Raw genomic sequence first — 26,009 nt, 5'->3', positions numbered from 1 at the left:
AGAACAAACAATTCACACTGCTGCATCGGAGCTAAATCTTAACAAATGTGGCAAAAAGAGCTAGCCTTCTAGAACCTGGTTTCAACCCTCTCCAATTGCTTATTCACCATACATGTAAAATACAACACTCAGCAGGATAAAAGAAAATGAAGGACTACCTACCGACGATGTATGCTGTGACCGGGCCTATTCAATTGACTCCAAAACATCTTGGTACAATTTAGAACAGTACCTTCAAAAGAAGCCAACTGTAAATTTTCAAAAATTTATGTATGTAAATGCAAAGCATAGATTTGATATGGAGACAAATCATAGCGTTTGATACATCTCTGGGATCAATATTCAGAATCTCTAAACAAACACTTGATGCCCTATCTTCCTTGGTTCCAACTTCCATTCACAGTGGTAAAATGCCCTACAAAGAATGCCACAAAAGCTTTTTCCTATGTGACCTCCTGCTAGTAATCATATCATAGAAGCAATCAAGAATCCATCGATGTCTTCTCAAGTTGTGGGGCCTCTGAATTAGTACCCAAACTTAACGTATGTGCTGTCTTAAATGTTTGCCTCAATTAAATCCATACTCGTTGACTAAAGTACATGTTCATAAAGTATCTTGAAGGATTGAAGCCACTCAAAATCACTGCAGAAGGGGATAACGAACAATTTCAACATAAAGTGTAATGGAACGCAAAGCAAAAGCAAAGTCAAGAGTCTCATGCAACACTTACAGATCGGAGAGAGGACAATGACAACACTGATTGGATATAGGAAGAAAGTCGTCCTCTCCAGAAAGGGCAGTACTGCAAGAACAGGACACGTAAATCAGTATGACGCATGAAGGCCTGGCATTAATATTTGTTACTCAAAATAAACCGCCGACCACTTGAATTCCCAACTATATCTCAAGTTCTTAACAAGAAAGTATATCATCCACAAGTTTGTCTCATAGAGCCTTTATCATATATACTGGAACAAAAACCAACAGGACAACACAACACAGTTGAATTCCACTCTAAAGTCATGAGGTTAGATTACAAGCTGATGAGCTAACTTAACTGCTGGAAACACAAATAATTTTTTTTGGGACTTGAGAGAATTCAATATCACTGACTATAGAGGAGAATACAATGCTGGCCACCTCTGCATCTCCACTGCATAAGTGGTGGAAGCTCTATGCACAAATGATTTAGGTGAACATGTCCACTAGTTACCGGTCTTTTATTTTATGAAATCAATTGCACATTTCACCTATTAGAAAGCTGATTGAATTCATAAATTTTGGCCTTTAAGCAACATCACTTTGTATCCACATCCAAAACAGCAGCAACCATTTAGTAGTAAGATCATAGTGACTTTCAGAAAATAGTATCCGCCATAAACAGCATAGGCAAGAATGATCTCATCACACCATCTGCACCTAAACATTTGAAAGAAAATTCTTAAGCTCATAACGAAATCTTTAGCTTACCATCATAACCTAAAAAGTTGAGATAATGATAGTATGAAGTCGCCACCATGAATAGCAAATTTGATAGCAACACAGGAATGAAACCATGAGCTACCAAAATTGGTGATAGAAAATAATGGATCACTGCACAACAAAGACATCAGAACATCATTTCACACATTTGAGATTGATAATATGATAAGGAAAACACTTTTTTGTATTAATTACCGTAAAGCATAACAAACATTGGGAAGAAAGAGTTGCAGTGCACATCAAATGCGTACATCCTTCAATTGACCAAAATCACCACAAAATAAACAATCAGAATGTTTTTACACACGAAAAGAAATAAAAGCTAGAAATACATGTATAAAAATTTAATTGCAAGTTCTGAGAGATTCAATCAATCTAAAATCATCCATGCACACAAAACATGCACATGAATGTACACAATCAGGTAGGATCAGGAAAAAACTAAGCTGATTGTTCAGCAAGAATCATATTGCTAATGAAGTAGGAAATGAAAGATAATAGACTTGCCATTCAACACGTTGCTCAACAACATGACTATTCGGTGCCTCTTCACGAAGGTAAGAATTAGTCAAAAACCTGCATGAACATTGAAAAGTGGACTTTGCCATTATATGATGATCAATACTTTACTCTAAGGTGTCTATTCCAGAAGAAGATTGAGAACTGAAACAGTTATAAAAGAGATTGAGAACGAAAATCATTTAGACTGGAACTTTTTTTCCAAATGGCCAACCCATATAGATATAGTAATGTGAGACTCCAACACTGCAATTACATTACTATCTGAAGCTCATCTTCCCCAGACATACAATCACCATCCCATTATTTCCTATATAGACTTTTGAGTAATTAAACACGTATTGTCACCTGCAAACTAGTTATTTACAAAAGACCTGGATTCGCATTTATACCAGAACATATCACTCAGTAACATTTCACTCCCATATGTCACTTCATGCACAACTAACATATTTTTTGTCTTTAGATAAATTATTTTATACTCACTATTTCCTTATATAGAAGCCTTGTACTGAATGTTCAAGTGACTCAGCAACCTGAAGCTGGCTTGGTATCAACAGATGGTAGCCACTAAATAACATATTTTCCTACTTCTATGGAAAATGGCTTCCTTTACTTAAGGAAATTGAGTTTTTTAATAAAAAATACAAGAACTGGGTTTCTGTAGAACTTATTTGTTCCTGCAATTTTTTCATGAAACAATTGAGCCTGCATAAGAAGTCACTGACATATTTAAGGATCAGATAAAACGAGTATCACATTAGTGTTAGCCAGAACGAATTCTTACCAACAAAATGTAGCCAGAAGCATTCCGATGAACAAAAAATGAAAAAGCAAAACAGAAATAACTACAAAAACAGCATGTGCAGCACTATGGTCGTACCTGAAATAAGTAAGATTAGATAAAAGTCAGCAAAGGATTCCTCACAGAATTCTTGGAAATGACTAAAGCTAGAAAAAAAAAATTAAAGAATAAACTGATAAAATACTCAATGAGGATAGAGCTTTTGAGCCAGCGCAATTTCAAATTTATGTGAACCTAGTATATCCAAACTGCAACTTTTACTTGTAGAGCATATGATTATTGTCCATTAATTTATTTTGACATTAGACAAACTTTTTCTTAAAAATTCCTGTGACCAAAGAAATGTTTGGAAGGATCTCCATCAGGAAGATGAGAACTCTTCAGTTTCATTCTGGAAATTTCAAATCAGCTGTGACCGTTATTTAAATTAATATCAGTGCTACCAAATTCTTTGTTGTATCTAGCAACCAGAAGGTAAGTAAACAGTAAACTTACGCAGCACAATAAGCCATAGTTGCAACTGTAAGTAGGAGGCTGCAGATTACAACAAAAGCAGGGTCGTCACGAGCCCATTGATTCTTAGTTTCTGAGACCAAAAGGAAAGTAAACAACTTTTCAATTGCATCAGATGTAGCAACACTATTTCATACTTTTGACATGTAATCAGTCCACCAGCATGGAAATAAATCAAAAAATTCAGAAATCCCAACTTAGTAAAAAAAAAATGAAAAGTAAAGAACTTACGCTTGTGGTACTTGGTGTGCTGATAGCTGCATCAGTCATACAGTTCCACATGCAAGACACAAAATTTGATATTAAGGAAATCAGGAGCAACAACAAAACAGCATGCTGATGATCTGAAAAGGTGAATACTTACACAACTTTTGGTGAGGTGCATAGGTGAAGCATTTGCCAAAAAGTATATTCAATGTCCATTTGTTGCCACTACAATAAACCAATAAAAAACAAAAGAAAACCCATTGAGATAAAGCATGCCTGAGGATTCAAAGTAATAATGAAATGCAATTAGCATTCTAGCTTCCGAAACCAAAAGTTTAAAAATACTTAAAAGAGTTAGGTATAAGGCAACAGAGAAGACATAGATGAGCTGAAAAATCCACACCTAAGACCTATACCCAATACTGGGTTATGCAATAGATGGAATTAAAATCCCAATTAATGTGATTATATATCCTCTCAATGTTCAATTTGTATAACATCCCAGAAAGCTTCATGGTTGCTGAAATATATATTTAGTTTGTGAATTTGTGCAGGTCACAACCCTAAATTTAGAAGATCTAGATCCCCTTACAAATTGTATAAGTGTAGCAGGTCTCAATTTTAAGTGTAGGTCGCTATAAAACAGGGATTCCAAGTGAGACTGAAAATTCACATCAAACCCTGTGGGTTGTGTCTGGGTGCAGGGCTCAAAATATGATTAACTTAGAAGGATAGACACAAGAGCCCATAATATCTCCAACCCCCTCGCTGTACGAAAATATTACTCCTTTATCCTAGAAACCAAGTTGCTAACTCCCAATTCAAATCAGTCAAAAAGTCCCTAAATCTCTATATTATTTATCTGAACCCATCATGGTGGAAGATTCCGTTTTCTTGCTTCGCTTACTTTCTTCTTTCGCAATATCTATGTAAACTATATGTTTTCCATTTTGTAGTTAGCACTAAGGAAATGTGTTAGGGTTCTGCATTCCACAACCCATCTAGCATTTTCATCTTTGGTTAAGCTAGGCTTGATTTCTATTTTCATCATTCCTTCATGTATAACTTTTCTCTTTTAATGGCACTAGTTTTGCACATGATAGAATCCAATGATCTTAGGGTTCAACCCCAGAGATGCCAACTTAAATCCTCCAGCATAGCAACAGTACAAACCCAATGTTAAACTAGAACCCAGGCACTCATTAGCCTGACATTGAATCCAAAATTTATGCAGCATTTTGTGTTTGGGCAACAATTTTCCATTAACCCATTTCAGCCTTCCTCTGAAACCTTGCAAGAAGTTTTAAACTTCCCCCACCAGGCTAACAGATCCAAATCTTAAGCTCTCCGGCTTCCTTCTTCTTTTGATTAAAACTAAGAGTTCAAACTCTTCTCCAAGTAAAAGATTCAAAAAATTCTCAAGCATCCACCGAGTTCACTCCAATTTCTCTTTAAAAGAAATCTAAAAAAAAAATGACATAGTCCAACTATTTGAACCCAGTCCATGTGATGAAATAAGCTCAAATGCACCTCGTTTCCATAGAATAGCCCTCCCCATCTAAAAAAGTGATGTTTTCCACCTTCAAACGAATTAAAGAATTCTCAAGGGCTTCCCAAAATGAGGTTCGCAAAACTCACTAGCCGCTCAAAGCCTCAAAGAATTTTATCCCCATTTGCTACAAAGCACATATGGGGATAAAATTCATAATAAGAACCTACCTAAAGACCTTAAAGCAACCATTCTGAACCCACTTTAAAACCAAATGGAATTGAAATTTCTGTTGGACATACAGATTCCAGAGCAATCAAAAACACTAGTTCTTCCATAATTCAGAGTTTTTACAACATTATTCGTCCAACTAGATCCAACCCCAAATTATGAAATGCTCAATTTAAAAATGAAACAAATTAGTAAGCAGATCAGATCCAGAGCATAAACAAATAGAATCTGAGAAGAATGGAGCACCTTGATTATTCTTCGAAGGTACTGAATGAACATGGGGTTCGTCCGAGATGTAGAGGACGACGACCGCCCTCTCGACGTTGTAGGCAACATCTTTCTCCTTCACTCCTCCCTCTTTCTTTCTCTGTATATCTTCTCTTCGAATTCTATGCACCTCTGCTTCGCTGATCTATAAGATCTCTGGAATTTCCACAGCTCTCTCTCCTCTTCCTCTCGAAAGAGTACAGAATTTTCAGATGGCTGGAAAGCAAAACGTAAACGACTACTTCTTTCTCCTCTATTCGTCGTATGCAGCCCGAATTGGATCAATCGGGAAATTGGGCTGGACTTTTTTTGTGCATTCTGAGGCTGAATTTTGGGTTGGGCTTCTGCTAAACAAGGCTTGGACAAGAGCAAACAACAAGAAACAAGAGAGTAAATTTTTTTTAACACACCATCGATTTTTTTTTTTAATACAAACAATAGAATATTTACACGATTCTTTTATAAAGGGCTGATATACACACAAGGATGCACCATCACAAATATATGTTGTCTTTTATCATCCATGTCAGTCGAACATGAGACATGAGACCTTTTCTAACCAAGTGAAGACAAATATCACTAAACCAAAGACTAGTTAACAATCAAACGATATTGAGTGAAGAGAATTTGAACACGCAATCTTAAATGTTGAAGCTTAACATACAAGATACATGGTACATGAAATGTTCGTTACAAGGCTTTGATATTTTTTTGTTATACCTAGCAACCCTCAAACCCTCCACACTCCTCCCAAACTCAAACTTGACTTCTTTCTTCATTTTGCTATGACATGTTTAAGTTTGGGTCAACCTTCCATGACTCCTACTTGCCTAATTTTGGTATGGTGACTCATTTTCCTTTGTTCAAATCTTTTAAGGTTTATCATGATATGGTGACTCATTCAACTATCGACAAACTTATGTGTAGAATGTAATGCATCAAAATCAGCATCTTACAAAACTTTCTAATTTTGTAAGTACCAACATTTAGACATAATGGCTGAGATTTACAATCAACAATGGCAAGAGTTTCAATAAAACTATACTCATAAGATGTCAAACTATCACTCTATATGGTAAGTTCAAACAAAACTCACCTTATCAATCATATAAATTGAGAATCCAACAATATAACATTTTTATGCTAGGCAATGCCATTGCCAATTGACAACACTCATGATAATACATTCAAATAAGACTCGCATGTTGACACTCGGCACATATTGAGCCCATCCGCCCAATAAAAGCATGACATGTGGGCCTCGTGCGACGCACTAGAATAAACGAGTTGTCCTTCCTTGGCCTCGGCCTCCGAGCTGTCTTAGAAAGATCGAAAGGATATAAACCAGTCACATCGATGACAAGACCCCCTTGACCGTCGACCCGCCGCGCCTCACAAAGCGTGCCCACATCCCTTCGAAAACCAGGTGTAAACTGTCCCCGTCACCACCCACCAGATGAGATTGCCGCCGTATGCAACAGGCTATTCTGCCCAAGCCCGCCCCCTAGTTAAAAATGTAAGAGGGTCAAACATCGCCTAATTAATAGTCTAACGGTGCTATACGATGCTAGACTACATTCATAATGCAAATAAGAATCACATGATCAATTTTCAGGAAAAAACAATCCCAAATACTACAAAGGCAGTACGGGATCTGAATAAATAAAAATAAAACACGGTAGTTGAAAATTAATTTTCTTTTCAAATTTGAAAATCTGAACTTCACGTGTATTTGGTGGAGAATAATTTGAACGAAAAAAACAAATTTGTATACTCAGAAAGGGGGTATGTACTGACAGTACTGTAACCACTACGAAACGAATATACAAAATTACAACCCAAATAATACAAAATCTGAAAAGTCAAAAGTCCAACCAAACCATATGCTTTTCCGTCCAAAAGTTGTACGTCATTCAGTACGCAACCGTACCAAAAACGGGCCTAATTTTAAACAACCATTTTTTCCGTTTTTTCTCTTTTCATTTTAAATATAGTTTTCTTCTTCTATATGCAGAAATCGGTTATGGTTTGGTTGGAATTTAACAACAGTGCCAGTGTCAAATCGAAGCACAAACAGCGAATTTGAGTCCAACCCAAAAAAAGAAAGAAAATTCAAATTTCTAAACTGTGGTCTTTCACCTTCTGTACATTCTCAAAAAATTTATTTTTTCTCCTAAAAAAGAAAAAACGACAGTTTTTTTGGGTTTTTGCGCCTGTGTGGCTTCTCTTCTCAACTCCACTCTCTAATTCTGATTTCTTAACTCCCTAATCCTGATTAATTTTTCATTTTGAACTCTTAATCAAGCTTGCTGATGGCAATGCGCTTAACCCCAGCATTTCTCACACCCTCACTGTGTAAGCACATCCCCTCCATATAACTTCTCACTTCATTTCTTATCATCTCCTGCATCACAGACAAAAACTCCGGCTCGAATGACATCGTATTACCAGTCTCAGGCTGCAACGACGCCGTTCCATCTACTCGGCGAGCGGCCGATTCAAGGATGGGCAACTCGTGCGACGCCGTATCGTCGATTCCTGGTAAAGACAGAGTCAGCAGTGTCGACGGTTCGTGCGCTTCGTTCTTGCTGTCATTCTGACTCGGAGGCGACTCGCGAGTCAACACTCCGCCGGTTCTCGCCACGGGCCGGAACAAGTGAGACGAGGAGATGGCGGGCGCGCCCGAGTCGCTGACATCGGATCCGGACGGGCTCCCAGGGCTGTAACAGAGGCCAGAAAACGACACCGCTGCCGTAGCCGTTTTCTTCTCCGGCCGAACGTGATTGTCGTCGATCGTGGCTCCATCGTCGTTTCCCGAGATTGCCGAGAACTTCCGCTTCAGCGTCGAGTTCCAGTGGTTCTTGATCGCATTGTCCGTACGGCCGTTGAGAAGCCTGGCGATGGTGGCCCACTTGTTGCCGTACTTGGCGTGGGCCCCGGCAATAATCTCGTCCTCCTCGGGGGTGAAGGCCCGGTGCTCCACCTCCGGCGAGAGCTGGTTGCACCATCGCAGGCGGCACGACTTGCCGGATCGGCCCGGCACCGACTTGCTTATCAAGGACCAGTTGCGAGCGCCGTGGTGCTGTACGAGCTGCCGTAACTTCTCGTCCTCGTCGGGGCTCCACGGACCCTTGACCCGATCCAGTTCTCTCTGCGCTTGCGCCGACGAGTCCATTGCCGATTCGCGCTGATCCATTTCAAAATCAGAAAAACCCTAACCCTAGATATAAGCGAAACGGAAATTAAAATTGGGATAAATATTCTACAAAATTGGAGGAGAGAAAGATTGGGAGAGGCGCGGAGAGGCTTTGAGGAGAGAGAGAGTCTCGGCCTTGGTGGGCTCTGAAGATTTTGTGAGAGAGGGAGAGAAGAGTTGGAGGGTTTATAAAGGAGGGGCTAGGGTAACTGATAGGGCCGGTTAACCGAATCGGGTAACGGGCGTTATGGCAACCGGTACTGCTGCGTTACCCGTTACATCACTCTACAGCTGTATAACCACCACGCGTTGCCACGTAGGCCCTGTGGATTGCTGAGAATCCTCCTCCCACTAAAATCTCGGCATCGCGCAATTTCTCTCGCGAGAGAGAGAAGGAGAGCGTTAAGAGTTAGTTTCCCGTTTTGACTGGTTGCAGTTATGGAAGTTTCTGAGGTCCTATTTAGTTTTACAAAAGATTTTATGGAAAATTATTTTTCATTTTTTTTTTTCAAATGAAGAGAAATTGGAAATTTCATTTATGATGTTCGGTAATGTTGGAATGTAAGCATGAGATACCACTTAATATTCTTTGTTTAGTTTTCTAATTATATACAGTTAAAAATATGAAATATATAAAATAATAAAATAATAATAATTATCTTGCTGGATAAAATTGTAATTCTAAATTGTAAATGTGGATAGATTGATTATGAAAAAAGTGTACATACTGCTAGACTTTTTTCCATGTGAAAAGAAAATGAAAACAAATAGAATAAAGGGTTTGTCCCACCTTTTTTCATGTGATAAGAAATTATTTTTTATACTTTCAATCAAATATTGCTTTTCTATTTTCAAGCTCATTTTCCACATGAGTAAAACACATAAAGGAAAAGAAAGAGATGAAAGGAAGTTATTTGTGAAAATATCGCGAGAAATTGGGGAGAGATTAGAGGCGGTTGAGGATAAGTTTGACTGAGCCAGGCTGGAGAGCATTACGTGAGAGATTTTAAGATTTTGGTTCGGTTTCTTAACTTTTGTTTTAAATATTTTGTTTTATTGTTTATTTGGGGGGCACGGAAGTGCTGAGGTGGAGGAAAACGACAAGAGCGGTCGCGAAATTGGAAGTCGGGTCATGACTGACAAGCTGTCAGTCCAGGCTGTATACCTGGCGCGCGGCTGAGACTATGAGACGCCAACGGCCTTCAGTGTCCACCGACACCAGGCGGTCATCATCGAACTTCTAACAGTATGTTGCGTGATGAAAACGACACCGTAGGCGTTTGCTTGCTTAATTTAAAATTTGAATTTGGGAGTTGTAAATTTGGGAATTAATTAATTAATGAGTTAGCTAATTATAGAAGATAAGCATCAACGGATCAGTACCAGATTTCTGTTGATACGGCTACCTACCAACTCTGTGCTTTGGTACTTGTTTAGTCCAAGTTTCTTACACACTCATTTTCTGATTATATATATATATATATATATATATATATATATATAAATGGGTAATTTTTATTTTACTACATGAAAGTTTACTGAGTTTCATCTTTCGATACATCAAATTTTTTTCGTATCAATCGCATGCATAACGTTTATTTTCGTGACACTTTCATACATCCGTTAGTCTGACTGTCATATTCTCCGTTAAATAATGGTGTGACAATCAATGTTGACACGTCAACTAAATAATGAAAATATGTTTAATTAATTAAGTGGAATTTGTTCTTGATAGACAACTTGTCATGTTATCACAATTTTTTATTTTCAAATAGTAGGAATTTCATTAAATTCGAACTGAATTGTTTACATCTGATACTAAGAACATTATTATATTTACTCGCTCGAAATTCCTATTTTCCACCATTAAAATTCAGTTAATATTACCCAAACAATTTATTTTGCAATAAATAGTTTCTCCATTAAGGATTTGTGGTAAAGACTAATTAAGGAATTATATTGTGTCAATTTTTTGTTACAAACTAACATTTGGTCTAATAGTAGTTGCTTATGTTATGTTTAAGAAAGTCTCAAGTTCGACTCACGTGTATGTAAAAATGATACAATGTAGTTACATGAATCAACTAACTCTCACTCATCTTGAGGTTGGTAGAGATCTCACATTCGAATCATGCTCTCCAATTGATCATAAAATCTTGGGTTACAATAAATAAACAAATGGAAGGAAAAAAAAAACTCAGAGACAAATTGAAGTGTATCAGTTTCGGAATAAACAAAATTATTTTCCTTAAAAGGAAGAATAAATTAAATTCTAACCAAAGTCAGAATTCGTTTTGGTTAGCAATATGCCAATGCATATAAAGAAGAATCTAAAAATAGGCCAAATTTGTCCCTCATAATAAAGTTTCATTGAGAATAATAATTTGTTTTGAATTTATTTGTCGTCCAAAAGGAATTTCGTTTCAGCCTTGCTCAGTCAACATCAAGAAGTTGACTATGTAAGTTCGGTTCGTTTCAAACATCAACTTATACCCCTAACCGGATAAGATTATGGTCGAGATGAGGCAATAACTTTTGGCTCCCGTATGGATCCGCAAATCGAACACTCATATTTTTTTCGATAAATTTATATATAATGAGCATATATCACTATTCTCATATACAGAGAATAGTGACATAGGCTCGTTTTATGTAAGTTATTTTCTATAAATTGTTAGAAATGTCCCAAATAATGATTTGAGAGTTCAATCCAAGTAACTTTAACATTAAAATTGATTCCGTTTGGACGGAGGAATTTGAAATAAACAATTTGGATTTGACAACAAGGTCATTTGCTACAAAAACTAGAAAACATCAAAATTGAATGTATTTTAAATAACTAGACTTAGCATATATGAAATGGATTTGAAACGATTTTATGCAATAAATCATTTGAAATTCTTTTATTTTCTTCATTTATTCTTGTCTAAATTTTGGCACACATGAATTGTAATAGTTTGAACAAACAATTTTACTTTATAATAACCGTGGCTTTTGCCCCTTTTCTAGTAGTGAGTGTTCAAGCTTGAGAGAAAATGTTTATCAATGAAGATAAAGAATTCTAATTTCATATAAACTTTAGCACTTGCAACAAAGTTACTATTAAGAGTCCGTAGGTAGAACTTGCCTATAAAAACTAGCTTATAAGAGCATCTGCAATGGGCTCCCTAAATATTTATCATGGAAAAGAAGGTTTGTGAATGAGAAATCAATTATTTTCCCATGTTTGGTAAGTCCATATATGGGAAATAGTTGCCTTGCATATGGGAAAGTAGGGGGAAAGTGAAGCCCTCTTCCCCCATTGGGTTTTTTTTGTTTTCCCTCCTCATGAGAAACTAGAGAGTATGATTGGAGTTCAAATTTTATAGGGAGCTCCTAAAATAGCTTTTGTGTGATTTTAGCTAAATTTTAACTATAAAATAAAGAACATGATTGTGGATGCTCTAAAAGAAAGGTACCGAAGAGCTCTTAAAGCACTTTAAAATATGCTATTTTTACAATGTGAGATCTTGAATGCTCACAATTACAAGAATAAAGGATGCCAAAAAAACCACTTCATTAAGGATAAGGATAAACTAAATAGAATTAAAGGCAAAAATATAATATAAATAGTAGAGATACAGTCAGTACATGTGGTTGAGATTTGTGGACAATCGAGGATGTTTCGTCTGAGGTAGAGTGCATCATGCTTTTCCCAGGCATTGCACATGATTGCATTCATTGTCCAACAAATTACCATATAACTAATTTCCATTAAATTTGTGTTTACATCCCATATTTCTTTAATTAATTATATTTTGATGACTAAACAACAAGGCTTTGGTGACCGTTGAAACAAGAAGCAAGCAGCTCAAAACAAAACCAAACCCAACTCTTTGCTTTTTGTTTAATGGGGTACAAGTTCTGCATCAGCAGACCATATCTTTTGCCAGAAACATGTTAGTTTGATTTAGGTATGTTGTCATTAATTAAATACTAATCGGCATTGGATTATGGGTTTTGCATTAAGCATAAGTTAACAACGATTTTGCACGTGGCTGCGAAGCGTCGGGGATGTTTCGTTTAGTCTTCTTTTATTTATTTTAATCATCATCAAGCATAGTTAATTATGCTTTGCAGCTCTCTAAAAGGGGAAACAATGCTTAGTTATTTTATGCCCCATATTCCATTGATGTACGAGAACATGAAAAGGGGAAAACAAAAGGTTTTCGCTGCATTCTTTTCTTTACGTTCAGCTAGATCCAAAGCCCATCTGAAAAGGTCTGAACAATATTCTCTTGCTTTTGCCAAATTAAAGGAAAATGGGAACGCTGTTTGAGAGTTTTTATCAGCACGAGGAACACCGGAATTCGAATTCACATCTTTCAACGTCGAAAAGAGGAACCAACAATTTGTTAGTACCGTATCTTTATGCTTTAATAATTGGATGCGAAAGTGTAGACATAAGAAGAGCGCAAATGTACAAATTAGGATTCCGAAAATCGTCACTGTTTTCAAATAGAACGGTATTTTTGCAACGTATGGCTGAGATAAATGAAAGTGTTTTTTTCAGGCTATTTTTAGGAAGCTTCACATTGGTGACGCGCTAAGTCGCCATATTTGATTCATTGTTCAACGTATGAGATATTTATAGAGAACCGAATTTTGTGGTTAAAGCTTTAGCAGATGTTGATCACTGAACCATCCTCTAGTATCCTTTTTTAAAAAGTTTACCTTAGTAAAATAATAAAAATTAACACAATTAATTGCATAATATAAAGTTGGGCATGTTTGTAGATAAGCAAATTGGTTGGTTAGAGTGGAAGGGGCTCTGGTCGCTTAAGCAAGTGGTCTCAGGTTCGAGCCCTTGTGAATGCAGAAAACTTTTTTGGGAGAGGTCCCCGCATATGCGCCCGACAGTATCTCGGAGGATTAAGCCTGGGCCATGCTTGGGTATACCTTGGGAAACCAAAAATTGGTTGGCTCATTTTTTAGCGAATTTGACAGTTTGTAATCCCTTTGTTTTTAAAAGCAAAAATGACTTATATGATGAACAAAGTTGGAGTCTAACGTAAAAATTATTAGAATAACATTTGACATCAAGTTTTTTAGGTACCTTAAAATTCATATAGGATTTGATTACTCGAGTGCATGGATAACGGCTCTTAAACACGTAAACTACAATTGCCTTGCAACTCGATTTCCCTCTTATTTTTTAAAGACCTCGATTTCCCTATTGACTCTGGTGAAGAAAGAAAAAGCGAAGAATAGAACATACTTGAGGCACAGTTAGAGCCCAGCCCAACCCAACCCAAATCCTGTTTACGGGTGGCCTCGTACAAGAACCAATAGCAACATATAAAAACCCTCTTCGAATTCTGGATGGCGCTAAATTAAACCCAAAGTCACAACACTCTATCTGCCATTAGGGTTCTTCAAATCTCTGGACGTCCCTCTTCAATCTCAGAATCCACAAATTCTGACATCACACTCCACACCTGAATCAGAAATTAGGGATTCTCTTCTACGACATGTCTTCGGGCGGACCCAAAGACGGGGACTTGCAACTGGTGGCGGCGCCTGAAAGGAAATTAGCGCTACCGCCAAAGCCACCGACAACGCCCAGCTCGACGGCGCTTGTGGAGTATACGCCGCCGGTGTTCAAGGAGGAGGAAGAGGACCTCGAGATCAAGCTCCGGAGGATTCTCGAAAATGTCCCCGTCCGCGTCAGCAACACCTCAGGTAGCTCCGCCGGGTCGGGCTCCGGCGACTTTCATCAGGTATGTATATTAGCTGATTCAATATCACAATGGTGACTGTGTTTTCACTGTATTAATTAGATATTTATGGTTATTTGATGAAATGACTGAACAAATTGGAATACTTAGTGTTGATATGTATTATATTAGCCTAGTAGGGTGTCTTGAGAAATTTGGTTATTCAGAATTTAGATAGCTGAGTATGAAACATAAGTAATGTAGTTAGGGGCCTTTGGTTTGGAATTTGAATTTACTTTTGGGCTTAGAACCCCAAGGGTAAAACATTTACCCATGTCCATGGTGAGAGTTTGATTCTTACCCTCAGTGGGAAAAATCTGGAATTTACTTGCCATGATGTTGTATTTGAGTGTTTGTCATCCCATGCATAGTGTGTGACTGGGCAGAGACTGGGGGCCATTGAACTCTCAAGCAAGGGGTTTAGGGTTTTTCAATTTTGGGATTGAGCAAGTCTTTCCTTATTTTAGTAAGATTCACTGCTAGTATATTGAGGGTGTTGTTATATTGTATGTGCTTAGCCTAATTGCAAAAACAAGTTACAGTACATTTGGGCAGCCACGTATGTCCCATAAGGTAGAACAATGTGTTACTGAGATGCAAGTGTTGCACACCTGAGTTATGCTCAATTTTTTGGCAATCAAAGAGATTCTGTCACGGAATAAAGCAGGTTGACTATTCAGTGTTTGTTTGGGATTGGTGGAAACATTTTGGTGCCCATGTTGGCTGACCGGATTTTGAGTATGGTGGTTGCTCTGTGTGGACAATATGGTATCATGAATTTGTTTAATCACTTTAGCAGGTGGATTGCAGTACATGACCTTAATTAGCAGAATTTTTTCTCATATAGACGAATCTCTGTCTCTCTATCTGGTTTGAAATAGTATGTTCTGCTTGAACTTGGGGACCTTCCCGATTTAAACAATGTATTGTACTCTTTGAAAAGGTTTTTTTTGTTATTATATGTACAAGGGATGGATAAACCTTCTATCTTGAGCAGTGCAGTAGAGTGCAGTGTTTTTCTTCTTTCAAGTTTGAATTAAGGGACAAGAAAGGCCCAGATTTGTACCCCAGTCAGCCTGAAGGAAGTTGAATTGAAGCCAACAGAGCTGTGCCCTAGGGTATTGCAATAGAATACAGCCAGTTGCTAGCTGAAACTGCCTTTTTTCTCCATAGTTTTGAGTTTGATGTTGAATCAGTCTCAAGGGATGGATAGTTGATACGTTTGATCAGTATTTGAACACATAAAACTATAATTTTCTTTTCATACATCTGCTTTTTGCTTGACATTGGAATATTTGATTAGTTATGATTTGTTGGACACTAATCTGGCTGCTAAATTTCATGTATACTTTCTTCTCACCCCAAATTGTGCCTGAACAGTATCGGCAGATGAGACGGAAAGAGCAAGACAGGCTTGCTAGGATGGAGGTGGACTATCAAAGAAGGAAAGAAGAGGCCGAGTTCATAATGAGAAGGGAGGAAAGATTGAAATCAGCAGAAGAGCGGACAGCAAAGAAGCGATTGAAACGTCAAAAGAAAAAGCAAAGGAAGAAGGAGAAGAAGATTAAAACGAGTTCAGGTGGTGAAGAGAATCAGAAAGGAGAGTCCACAGACGAGGATGAGGGGAACTCTGATGATCAAACTGAACAAGCTTTTGATAAGCTATAATTCTTGATGTATTGGTTAAAGCTTGGTATCCACAGGCAGAAGGAACAAATACGCACCAAGTTCATCGGGATTTCGTTTTTCTGAAGTCTAGAATTTGCCATGTTTGTGACCTGAATTCGATTGTATGTATAATGTAATCCGAGATTCCGAGATGTAACAACCCGAGAGATCAGAAAAAAATATATTTAGTTTAACTGGTTTTGTATTTTCTTAATGGATCCATCAATCGTATTTTGCTTGTTATCAAATGCAATGTTGAACAAAAATGATGCGGTTTTGTCTCCCATGGGATGGTCACGTTCTTCTCTGGACTGGCATATGTACTAATTGTTTGCTTGCAATTGCATCATGTTTGTTGAAGGGTTTGCTTCACCCGGTACAAAGTATGATAGTTGGCAGTTTATCTGCTTCCCTGTGAATGTTACCTAACGCAGAGTGGTCCCCTTTGCCTTTGCTTCGCATGTGACCTACAAGGAAGGAAACATATAACACAAGACATTCTATATATCATCTTTTTCTAAAACTTGGTTTCTATTTCTATATAGCATCTTAGTTTCCGGTTAAGATGAACGATTTAGTCAAGCACTATTCTCTTATGATAATCGGGACGGTCCGATGATCAAATACAAAATACTTAATTTAATGTAACATACTTTCGGCCTGTGTTGCCCTGCTTATGTAGGAAGCACTTTTTCATGAGCCTTTTTTTTATTACAAGTACGTCAAAATTGTTCCTAAAAATTCAAATATTTCTTGAAGACAAGCTTTTTCAAGAAATTGTTTTTAAGACCCATAAACACTTTTAAGTTTTTTTACCAAACAAGATCAAAAAAGTTTTTTGTTGTTAGAAAGTACTTTGAGCCGTTACAAAAGCCGTGCCAAATAATCCCTTAAAAAAGACCCTTTTATGATAAGTTGGTGAGATTAGAGTTTGCAGTTAGACCCAAATCTTGCCCTTACTAAATGAGGAGTTAAGATGAGATTTATTAACCCAGAGAGACCCAGTTAGCAGTTTGGGCTGAGAAGTTAATTACAGTCCAAAAATAAAAAATAAAAAATAAAAAAAGGGTACGTTTCTATTTCTTCTTCTTTTTAATTATAGTTCATCCATTTTGTAATTTCCATCTCCCTCCCTATCAAAATACCTCTCCAACTTCTCTCTTTTCTCTGAAAACCCTAATCTCCATGGGAGAATCTGTCCCTCCTCGTCGCATTTCCGTTCATCAAGCTCTCGGCGGTGGCCTTGGTACCCTCTCTCTCTCTCTCTCTCTCTCTCTCTGTGTGTATATATACATGCACACACATAATTTATACAGATGCTTTTGATTTGTATATCAGTATAGGAATATTTCCGATTCCGATTTGGTCTGGATCCCATCTACTTCCATTGATGACGACTGAATATAATATCGTTTCTAACATTCGATAGATTTGAATTATGTAACTTCTACATTTTTATTCAATATAATCTTGTTGATTTGATTGTAATTAATTTTGCTAATTTTGTTTCTGGTAGTTGCTGATGTGCTGCTGTGGAAGAAATGGAGTGGAGGAGTTTTACTGCTAACCTCTACAGCAGCCTCGTGGTTCCTATTTGAGCGAGCTGGTTACAACCTCTTGTCCTTTGTGGCCAATGTTCTACTGCTTCTTGTGGTCATCCTCTTCCTATGGGCCAAATCTGCTTCCCTTCTCAACAGGTACCCTTTAATTCTTGGCGATTTCAACCTTTTCTTTTTGGGTATACTGTACTATTGGAATTTCTGGGTTCTGTTAGCTTAGATTGGAAGTACTTTCAGTAGGAAAATATTAAATTTGAATTTTGAAGTACTTTTACTGAATATATATTTTGCAAAGAAAGTAAACATAAACACGAGTTGAGACGGATGAAATAGAATCAATAGTTCTGGGGAAGATTGGTGATGATTTAAACGGTTCTGAGCATTGATTTTAGTTTGAGGTAATTTAAAATGAATTGCAACATCTGCTGTCATCCAGACCTTTGCCACCTCTCCCTGATATGGAAATCTCAGAGGCCTCTGTCGTCAAGGCTGCCGATGCACTGCATGCTTGGATTAATCGTGTTCTGTCTATTGCACGAGACATTGCTATTGGCAGAAATTGGAAACTCTTTCTTCAGGTTTGGTGTAATTGCTTCCCGCCCTAGGTTTATGGGACAATGAGGTCAATTGGTTTTTATGGAAGGCATTGAACAGAACGTGGTTTATTTTACAATTTGGAAATTTCGCTTTCTGTGTGCAGGTTGCTTTCTGCTTGTGGCTAGTATCTTACATCGGAAGCTTCTTCAACTTCCTCACTCTTGTCTACATTGGCAAGCTCTTCTCTGCCGATTGTATCTTTATATATTTATGTGAATATTCTTGCCAGATTTACTATATTTATATATGTGCATTTATTTAAATATTGTGCAGGGGTTGTTCTTAGTCTTTCAGTGCCAGTAGTGTATGATAAGTATCAGGGCCACATTGATGAGAAGCTTCTTGTAGCAAATAGAGTAATACAAACACAGTACAGGAAAATTGATGATAGCATCTTAAAGAAAATTCCATTGAGATCAAACAAGGAGAAGAAGGTGCAGTAGGCAAGTGTGATCTCTCTCTCTCTCTGCACTTGCGGCGCACTTTTCTGTTTACCTATGTATATTATTTCTTCTTCCTTCTCATCCCTAAAAATTGTGCATCGAGGCATTAGAGGAATTAGTTGAGGCTATGCTTGTTATATATGCTGGTTTGCTGAATCCATCTGTCCTGTTGATTTGAAAGATTCTCTGGATTTTGTTTTTATGGTGCACACGTCGTAGGATGTGATCAGTGTTTTGAGTTAATGCATCTGGTGAACTATTGAAGTGTGTGGAATCCTTTCTTAAATTATGCTTTAGGATGACCATTCCCATATTGAGAATTACGCCAAACCTTCAGGTGGTCTTTTGACGTTAGCCCTTATTTGTATTGAGAAAGGCATCTGTAATTTTTCAAACCCCATTTTACTTTTTGGTATATGGGAAGGAATTTTTAAGAGAGATATACTAATATAGAAAGGATGCATGTAGAAGCGCATTCAGTCTCTTTTACTTTTCGGATGCACCTCCTATTTTCAAACTTTCAAAATTGGGAAACAGAAAAACGGAAGGCCTGAACTTTTGAGTGGTTAGAGAGGAATGGAGGCTAATCTTTAGCACAAGTGGAGTGAGTATGAACATTTAATTTATGGGTGTCAGTACGTGTTGAGTGAATGGGTGTCTTATTTTGATGGATGATTAAGCAATTTCTGTACAGCTCCCTTTCATTGGCAATTACAAATTTAAGTTATTCCTGTGTTTAGTGTCTGTTTCGAGAAACTGTCTTGTTTTTCTTGTGACGCTGTGATGTCTTTGTGTGGATTGAAAATCTGCATAGACACAAAGGGAGAACCACACTTACGCTGGGGGAAATTTTCGCCCAAATTTTTTGGTTATATTTATTTATACCTTTAACACACTTACCCTAGTCATCCTGACTCAAATTATTGCTTTCCTCTTGTGAAAATTTAAACAATTCTGTCATATCACCTCAAACCAATTTACAGCTCCTATAAATTAAAAAGGAAGGGGAGAAAAAAAGAATAATCACACTAGATGAGCCCCTTCCTCCAACTCACTCAGACTCTCTCTATCTAGAAAACAAAAATGCTCAATTTGTCATTTGGATTAGTGTTATACTGACTATACATTTTGTATTTGGATTATTACTGACTATACTTTTTGGTTGATGTGACAGACCAATTATCTTAAACTGTTTTACTTTGTTTAAAGTGAAGCTCATTTGAAAGTGAAATTTCTATAGACCAAGAGAACCCATATGAGTATACCCATGGTATTGATTTTATGACATGCATTTGCATATCAATAATCTAACTATAAATTTAACTTGGTTATTGTTTGTGGATACATGATAAATTGAAAAGGTTTTGGTGCCTTAAAGCTCTAATTCTGAAGTACTTTACTTGCATATATTGTCTCCAAAAATCACTGTTCGTTCATACAGAGTCATTGAAGATTGTCTGTATGATATTAGTCCTTTCTCTAGAATTACTCGTTCTGCAATAGACATCAAGTTTTTTCCTGTTACATTTGGACCGCTCATTCATTTTATTTCACTGTCCATGTGTACCAGGTATCAAGTTTTGTGTTTGTAGTTTTTCCTCTCTTTTGCGCTTCACTCAAACCATCAGATTCTTGGGATGTTAGCCGTGTTTGGTTTTACTAATTGCTTCTGATATACTGAAACACATCAATATATGGTGCAGGGTATCACGGAGCTCAGAAAAGTGTGATGACAGCCTTAAAGATGGTTTACAACGTATGAAGTAGTACTTCGGTTATCTTTTTTGTTGGCATGCTGCTATACATATTGACAGCCAGACGGCATGGTTGACAACATTTGGGTGGATCCGATTAGTGTCTACATTTGAGTTTCAGCGTTACACTGTTTTTGGCTCTGGAGCTTATAATCTTGTTAGGTTTTTGGTCAATAGTTATTGGATTATTGGATCTTGGTGGTTGATCTTTACGTGTTATATGGGGTGAAAGAGAGAGAATTTCATCATTCTAATCATATGGATTGTTTTGGTTTGCAATATTTTATATGTCATTATTTGAGTTTGCCTAGAAACTTTTGGTGCGTGATACAACTTGTAGAATTTTCTTACCATCCATATTCTTTTGTTTACTTCATGGATGGGTTTGTTGAGACTTGCAGCACTTGCTACAATTACCATAGTATTTGTAATCACATAAAAATGCAATTGGAAAAAATCAGCAAAATCTGCGAATATAATACAGAACCGAGTCCGTTGTATAATATCATGGAGAAGAGAAAACACTTCAAAAATCGTGGCTTCAAAGCATTTTTAACAAGACACACCATGCTAAAAAGATAGAGTCAAAACTTATGCGATCCTAGGGATGGGAAAGCCTTCTGAAGGTGGCAATGTCACTGAGCGCAACAGCTCTAATGAGAAAACAAGTCCCAGGAAATGAGAAAGGATGGTGTTAGCCGCTGCCTGCGAAAGGAATATACAGATAGAAAAATCAGTCTTGTCCCACTTAAAAGCTTCTTGTCTAAAAATCATAGCCAAACTTATATAAGTTTTCCTGAATTACGGATTATATTGAGTTTAAAGGTAACTGTATCTAAGAGTTTAAAGCGTGCTGGTGCTCATTACAGCAATGAAAATGTAAACAATTTCCGGCTTTTTATTTTAGTGTAATATCTATATGGTTTGACATAAGCAATCATTAGTAACCTAATGTTTCAGAATGAAAACTGAAGTGAGATAATGAATACCTGCACTAAGAATACATCCAAGGCAAGAACGGGACTGTAACCAGGAGAGAGACCCTGGTAATACGGATTTGCTGAGGAAGTAAGAGCCTTAGCAACCAGCAGTCCCACCGTGGCTTGCATGCCAAGAACAGAAGCACCCATACCCAACAGGTTCAGTACTATGCCATTCTTTAAGCTCCTTATAACATCAGCACGAGGAGGAGCCTGCAAATTAGAAGCAGTGGACGCGTATGTAGAAGGTAAAAGGTCTCATCAAAGAATGGAGGCATTTATCTTTCACAGCATTTCGAAAAGTGGAATATAAGCTAACTTCAATCAGATGCTTAATAATGAGACGACAATGACAGAAGAAAATAAAGAACAAAAAAAAAAAAGGCTGATGAAGAGATCAAAAGCAGTTAATTTACTGAAATGTATTTGTTATTGCAATTTATCTGGGTGACTGGCAGACTCTGAGGGTGCCTGACTCTTTCTTTTTAATTTACCATCGAAGAGCAGAACAATTGTTTTCATACTTTCAGCCTATGCCCCAAGCTAGCAAAAGATATTTTCAGTTCATTTAGTCCAGAGAACGGGATAGAATAAAACCCTGATACTTCAACAGGCAAAAGAGTAGACCTCAAAAGCCTCTGCCAACCAGGGTAATACGTGCAATCACAGAAAAAATAGAGATTTACAGGAGGCAAGGTTTAACAAGTAATCACTCCATCTCATCAATCAAGCATTGTAAGAAATTAAACCTATCAGCATCCCAGGGAACATCAGCACATCAAGCACAAAGTCAAAATAGCATTTGTACACAAAAAAGTATAATTACCTATATGTATCAATTTCAAGAAGGCATATACAATTCAATATAAACACACTAGCTTTCCCACGATTGACAATTGAACAATACCTTTGCAGGGTCACTTGCGGTTTTTCGAAGCTTATCAGAGAGGCGAATGTACCCGAATGACCAAAACACAGAAATGAATGCCGCCACAATCCCACCGGCAGTGGCATAAAAAGTAGGCGGTGACGAAATCTTGCCAGTTATTACAACCGAAAATGAAAGAATCACAGCGGCCACAACAGTGCACACCAGCTGCCCCCAAAACCCTAAACCACCCAACCTCTTGAAGTACCTGGCTGTACTCTCTAACCTTTTGGCTACCTACACAGTACACACAAAGCACTTTGCTTTTCAATCAATCCTCCACTACCCATTGCAAAATTCGTAATTGTCAAATCTATGGTTTCCAATTCGTGTCAATTCATTAGCAATTTTTGAAATTTCATGTTCTTATATTTCCCTACATTTTCTCGGAAACCAAACAAAATAGAGTAAAATTGGCAAACTAGAAGAAAGAGAACCTGAAGGAGCTTGGCCTTTTCGGATTCATCGTTCGGGGAAGTGAATGTCTGCGAAATTGGAGTAGAAGAAGCCCTTATGGTGGTGAAGGAGAGCTTTGATCCTCTGTGGTTGGGAGCAGCAAATGAAGGAAGAGACAAAGACGAAGAAGAAGAGAGAGTGCGGCTGGGCACGTGGCGGTCGGAGATTGATCGAAGAGGGAGATGATAAGCTAAGGGCCGAGCTGTGACAGCTGGCGGTGGCGCCGCCGTGAAGTAGCCGGCGCGAGCTGCCGGCGATAGCAACGTTTGCATAATTAATGGTCGAGCAAGTGGCAGAGAGAGAGAAAGAGAGAGAGAGAGAGAGAGAGAGAGAGAGAGAGAGAGTGGGAGAGTAACTTCACTGCGGTGTGTAGCCTGTACAGTGCTGAGGTGCTATCGTACTTAGTTTGGGTGGAGAGCTCAGGAGGCTATCAATGGCAATGGGCTCTTTTATTGGGTTGAGTGGTACTGTGTTTGGCCCATAAAATGTTGACACTGTAATTTGATCAAATCTGGTCCACAAAGCCCAAAAGTGGAAAATGTGGAAAGAGGTCGAAACAGGGTACTAGCAACTTTAGCCGTCCAAGAACGAGTCGGGGTGAGCACGGTTTGAATTGGGTCGGTTTTGAATTCAAATTGATACGCACTTAAATCGATCAACTAGAACAGTTCGAATTGTATTAATTTTGACATTAACTAGAAGACTAGCTGAACCAAACCAATTCATTTAGTGAAGGGTCATATGGTTAGTAACTCATGCACCCTGGCCCCTCCATATCATCCTCCGTATCTCTTTTGCATTACTTAGGAGAAAAGGAAATTCAACTAAACAGTTGAAACATGGGAGAAGAATTATACAAAGTAAGCAATCATATAGGGTTACATTGATGCGAACGTGAAATATACATTTGCAGTTTGGTTCAATTGGCCGTGGTCAGTTTGCCGGGTTGTTCAAGTTTTTATCCATCATTAATATAATTGTCTACCCTGCACCGACAATATGTAACTTAAAAAGATATCCGTTTGATAATTTTAAGGTTGAACGTCATTTATTCAATATGAAACAATTGTATTTGATCCACCGGCACCAACACTAATTGCGTATATTATTCTACTAAGTGAAATGACATAAATTCCTGCCAATGAGTCCCTATCTCAGATGTAAGAGCATCTGTGCAGATTCATGACCTTAGATTCAAACCCCAATGACACCACCCAGGCTCGGCCCTGAGCAGGGGCAAACAGTGCGATCGCCCTGGGCCCAAAATTTAGAAGGGCCCAAATTTTTTTTTTTATAGTAAGTATTATATTAGATTATTATAACTATTAACCCTAAACCAACGATGGTCTGTTCCACTCCTCAAAAAGAAGAACGCTTTTGTGCATCTGTTCCACTCCCCTAGGTCGCTTTTCCTTCTTCTTCTTCTTCATCTTGGAAATATCAAATTTGTTTATGTGGAGAGGGATTTCTCGAAGGGGGTTTCTCAAATTCTAGGTTATGTTGTTTTTTGTTTATTCTTTGAAGTATTAAAATTGCATTGGCTTTCCTTGTATATTGTTTATGTTTTCAAGTAACAATGTTCTCTAAGAAATACTCATCTGGAAGTCAAAAAAGAAAAAGAAAAAGACAGAGAGAAGAATTAACTCAATCTCAAAAGGGAGCTCTGGATAAATTTTTTCAAAACAAAACAAATAGTTCACTTGATAACTCAACTGAAGATTTAGTCAATGAATCTGAGCAGCAAAATCATGTTGAAGAATTTGTAGGAATTGATAATGATTTAGTCAATGAATCTGAACAACAAAATCATGTGGAAGAATTAGTAGGAACTGAGAATGATTTTAATGCACAGGTAGGTGACTTAGGTGAAGATGAACATGTTGAGAATGAAGATTTTGATCATCTTTGTAATAATGAAGACACTGAACCTGAGGGTGTAGAACCAAGTTTTCCTTTAAACATTTTTTATCCTAGAATTTGGGATAATCTAGATGAAAAAATGAGAGCTTTACTTGTGGAAAAAGGTCCTGCAAGAGATAATAATATCAAATTTCCCAAGGATGAAAGTTTTAGACATTTTTCCTCAACTTATTACTTGAGAAAGTTACCAAATGGGGAGACTCATGACAGAAAATGGCTAGTATACTCAAAGGAATTGGATAAGGTATTTTGTTTTTGTTGTAAGTTGTTTAAGACAACCCAAAACCATTTTCTAAGGATGCAAAAGGATTTCAAATAGATTGATGTTGTTTTGCTTAGGCTATTCAGCATGTAGAGAATTTTTCTTTTGGCTGGTTGCTTGTTGCTGGATGAAAAAGAACTTATTGAATTGTTATAAGTATTTATCTTGTTTATATATTATAACTTTTTATTCTAAATTTTAATATATTGAAGTTTGAATCGATACAATTTATTTGGCTTGAATGTTAAATGTTTAGTTAATTTGAACAGGTTAGATCTTGGTTGAAAAATAAGAGTGAGTGCATCACTAAGTTTAAGTATATACAGGGGCCTAATTTTTACTTTTGCCCTGGCCCTTAAAAATTCAGGACCGGCACTGACACCACCTCCCCATCTCACTTTCAAACTCTTTTTTTTATAAAAAGAGAAAAAAGAAGAAGAAAAGAGACATAAATCATCATAACCATTCCAGAGGGCATGGCAGCACTTACAAATGAAACAAAATGATGGATTCGCAAATATCATTATCAACGAAGGCGTCTTTCTCCATTGCGGATTACAATTATGCCGATTCAATACGGATTTTTATTTTGAACCATTAGATGGCTTGTGCGGTGGAGATCTAACGGTTCACGCTTGTTGTATTAAACTTCCATCGCACATGAAATTAAACGGTTGAATCCGCATAATTGTAATCCGCAATGGAGAAAGACCCATCAACCAAGTATGTTGTGGACAAGGAAACATAAGCATATATACTGGGCATGGCTTTCTATCTAGCAATGATATGCGATTCATTGCCTCTTGCTTAAGGAAGGAGAAAAACCTGCGTGTGCAATCCCTGCGTGATATGAGAGGGCCCAGATGTCAAAAACAACTTCAACTCCACTAACTAAATCACGAGAAAGTTTTAATTTATACAACCAAACATGACACATACGCAACCCAATTTCAACTTGCACCTCAATTCATGACCC

The 26,009-nt window shown here is 37.5% G+C and overlaps 4 protein-coding genes and 1 pseudogene across 4 annotated transcripts; 2 read left to right on the top strand and 3 right to left on the bottom strand.

The window, feature by feature from the left end:
- Window positions 1-168: 168 nt before the first annotated feature.
- LOC110758498 (UNC-50 family protein) lies at window positions 169-5,750 on the bottom strand. Its single transcript, XM_021960370.2, has 10 exons — window positions 5,494-5,750; window positions 3,685-3,752; window positions 3,552-3,577; window positions 3,303-3,393; window positions 2,790-2,885; window positions 1,991-2,059; window positions 1,679-1,737; window positions 1,472-1,594; window positions 732-803; window positions 169-643 (listed from the first exon to the last, which is right to left on the bottom strand). Exons 1-10 carry the CDS (start codon window positions 5,581-5,583, stop codon window positions 573-575), a joined length of 765 nt encoding a protein of 254 aa, XP_021816062.1. The 5' UTR covers window positions 5,584-5,750; the 3' UTR covers window positions 169-572.
- A 1,860-nt stretch (window positions 5,751-7,610) lies between these two features.
- Window positions 7,611-8,870, bottom strand: LOC110758478 (transcription factor MYB44 pseudogene; annotated as a pseudogene).
- A 5,186-nt stretch (window positions 8,871-14,056) lies between these two features.
- On the top strand, window positions 14,057-16,400 carry LOC110758480 (PRKR-interacting protein). The gene is made up of 2 exons (XM_021960353.2): window positions 14,057-14,469; window positions 15,847-16,400. Exons 1-2 carry the CDS (start codon window positions 14,221-14,223, stop codon window positions 16,132-16,134), a joined length of 537 nt encoding a protein of 178 aa, XP_021816045.1. The 5' UTR covers window positions 14,057-14,220; the 3' UTR covers window positions 16,135-16,400.
- A 742-nt stretch (window positions 16,401-17,142) lies between these two features.
- On the top strand, window positions 17,143-20,801 carry LOC110758502 (reticulon-like protein B11). Its single transcript, XM_021960375.2, has 6 exons — window positions 17,143-17,380; window positions 17,651-17,831; window positions 18,130-18,271; window positions 18,394-18,463; window positions 18,564-18,733; window positions 20,437-20,801. Exons 1-5 carry the CDS (start codon window positions 17,320-17,322, stop codon window positions 18,731-18,733), a joined length of 624 nt encoding a protein of 207 aa, XP_021816067.1. The 5' UTR covers window positions 17,143-17,319; the 3' UTR covers window positions 20,437-20,801.
- Window positions 20,802-20,963: 162 nt separating this feature from the next.
- Window positions 20,964-23,243, bottom strand: TIC21 (translocon at inner membrane of chloroplasts 21). The gene is made up of 4 exons (XM_088245628.1): window positions 22,833-23,243; window positions 22,375-22,632; window positions 21,477-21,680; window positions 20,964-21,192 (listed from the first exon to the last, which is right to left on the bottom strand). The coding sequence occupies exons 1-4, from the start codon at window positions 23,121-23,123 to the stop codon at window positions 21,079-21,081; spliced, it is 867 nt and encodes a 288-aa protein (XP_088101754.1). The 5' UTR covers window positions 23,124-23,243; the 3' UTR covers window positions 20,964-21,078.
- Window positions 23,244-26,009: the final 2,766 nt, after the last annotated feature.

This window comes from Prunus avium, chromosome 8, assembly GCF_965620075.1.
Source record: "Prunus avium chromosome 8, drPruAviu1.hap1.1, whole genome shotgun sequence".
NCBI lineage: Eukaryota > Viridiplantae > Streptophyta > Magnoliopsida > Rosales > Rosaceae > Prunus > Prunus avium.
Note: the sequence above shows the minus strand (reverse complement) of the source record. Positions and strands in the feature narration are given on the sequence as shown.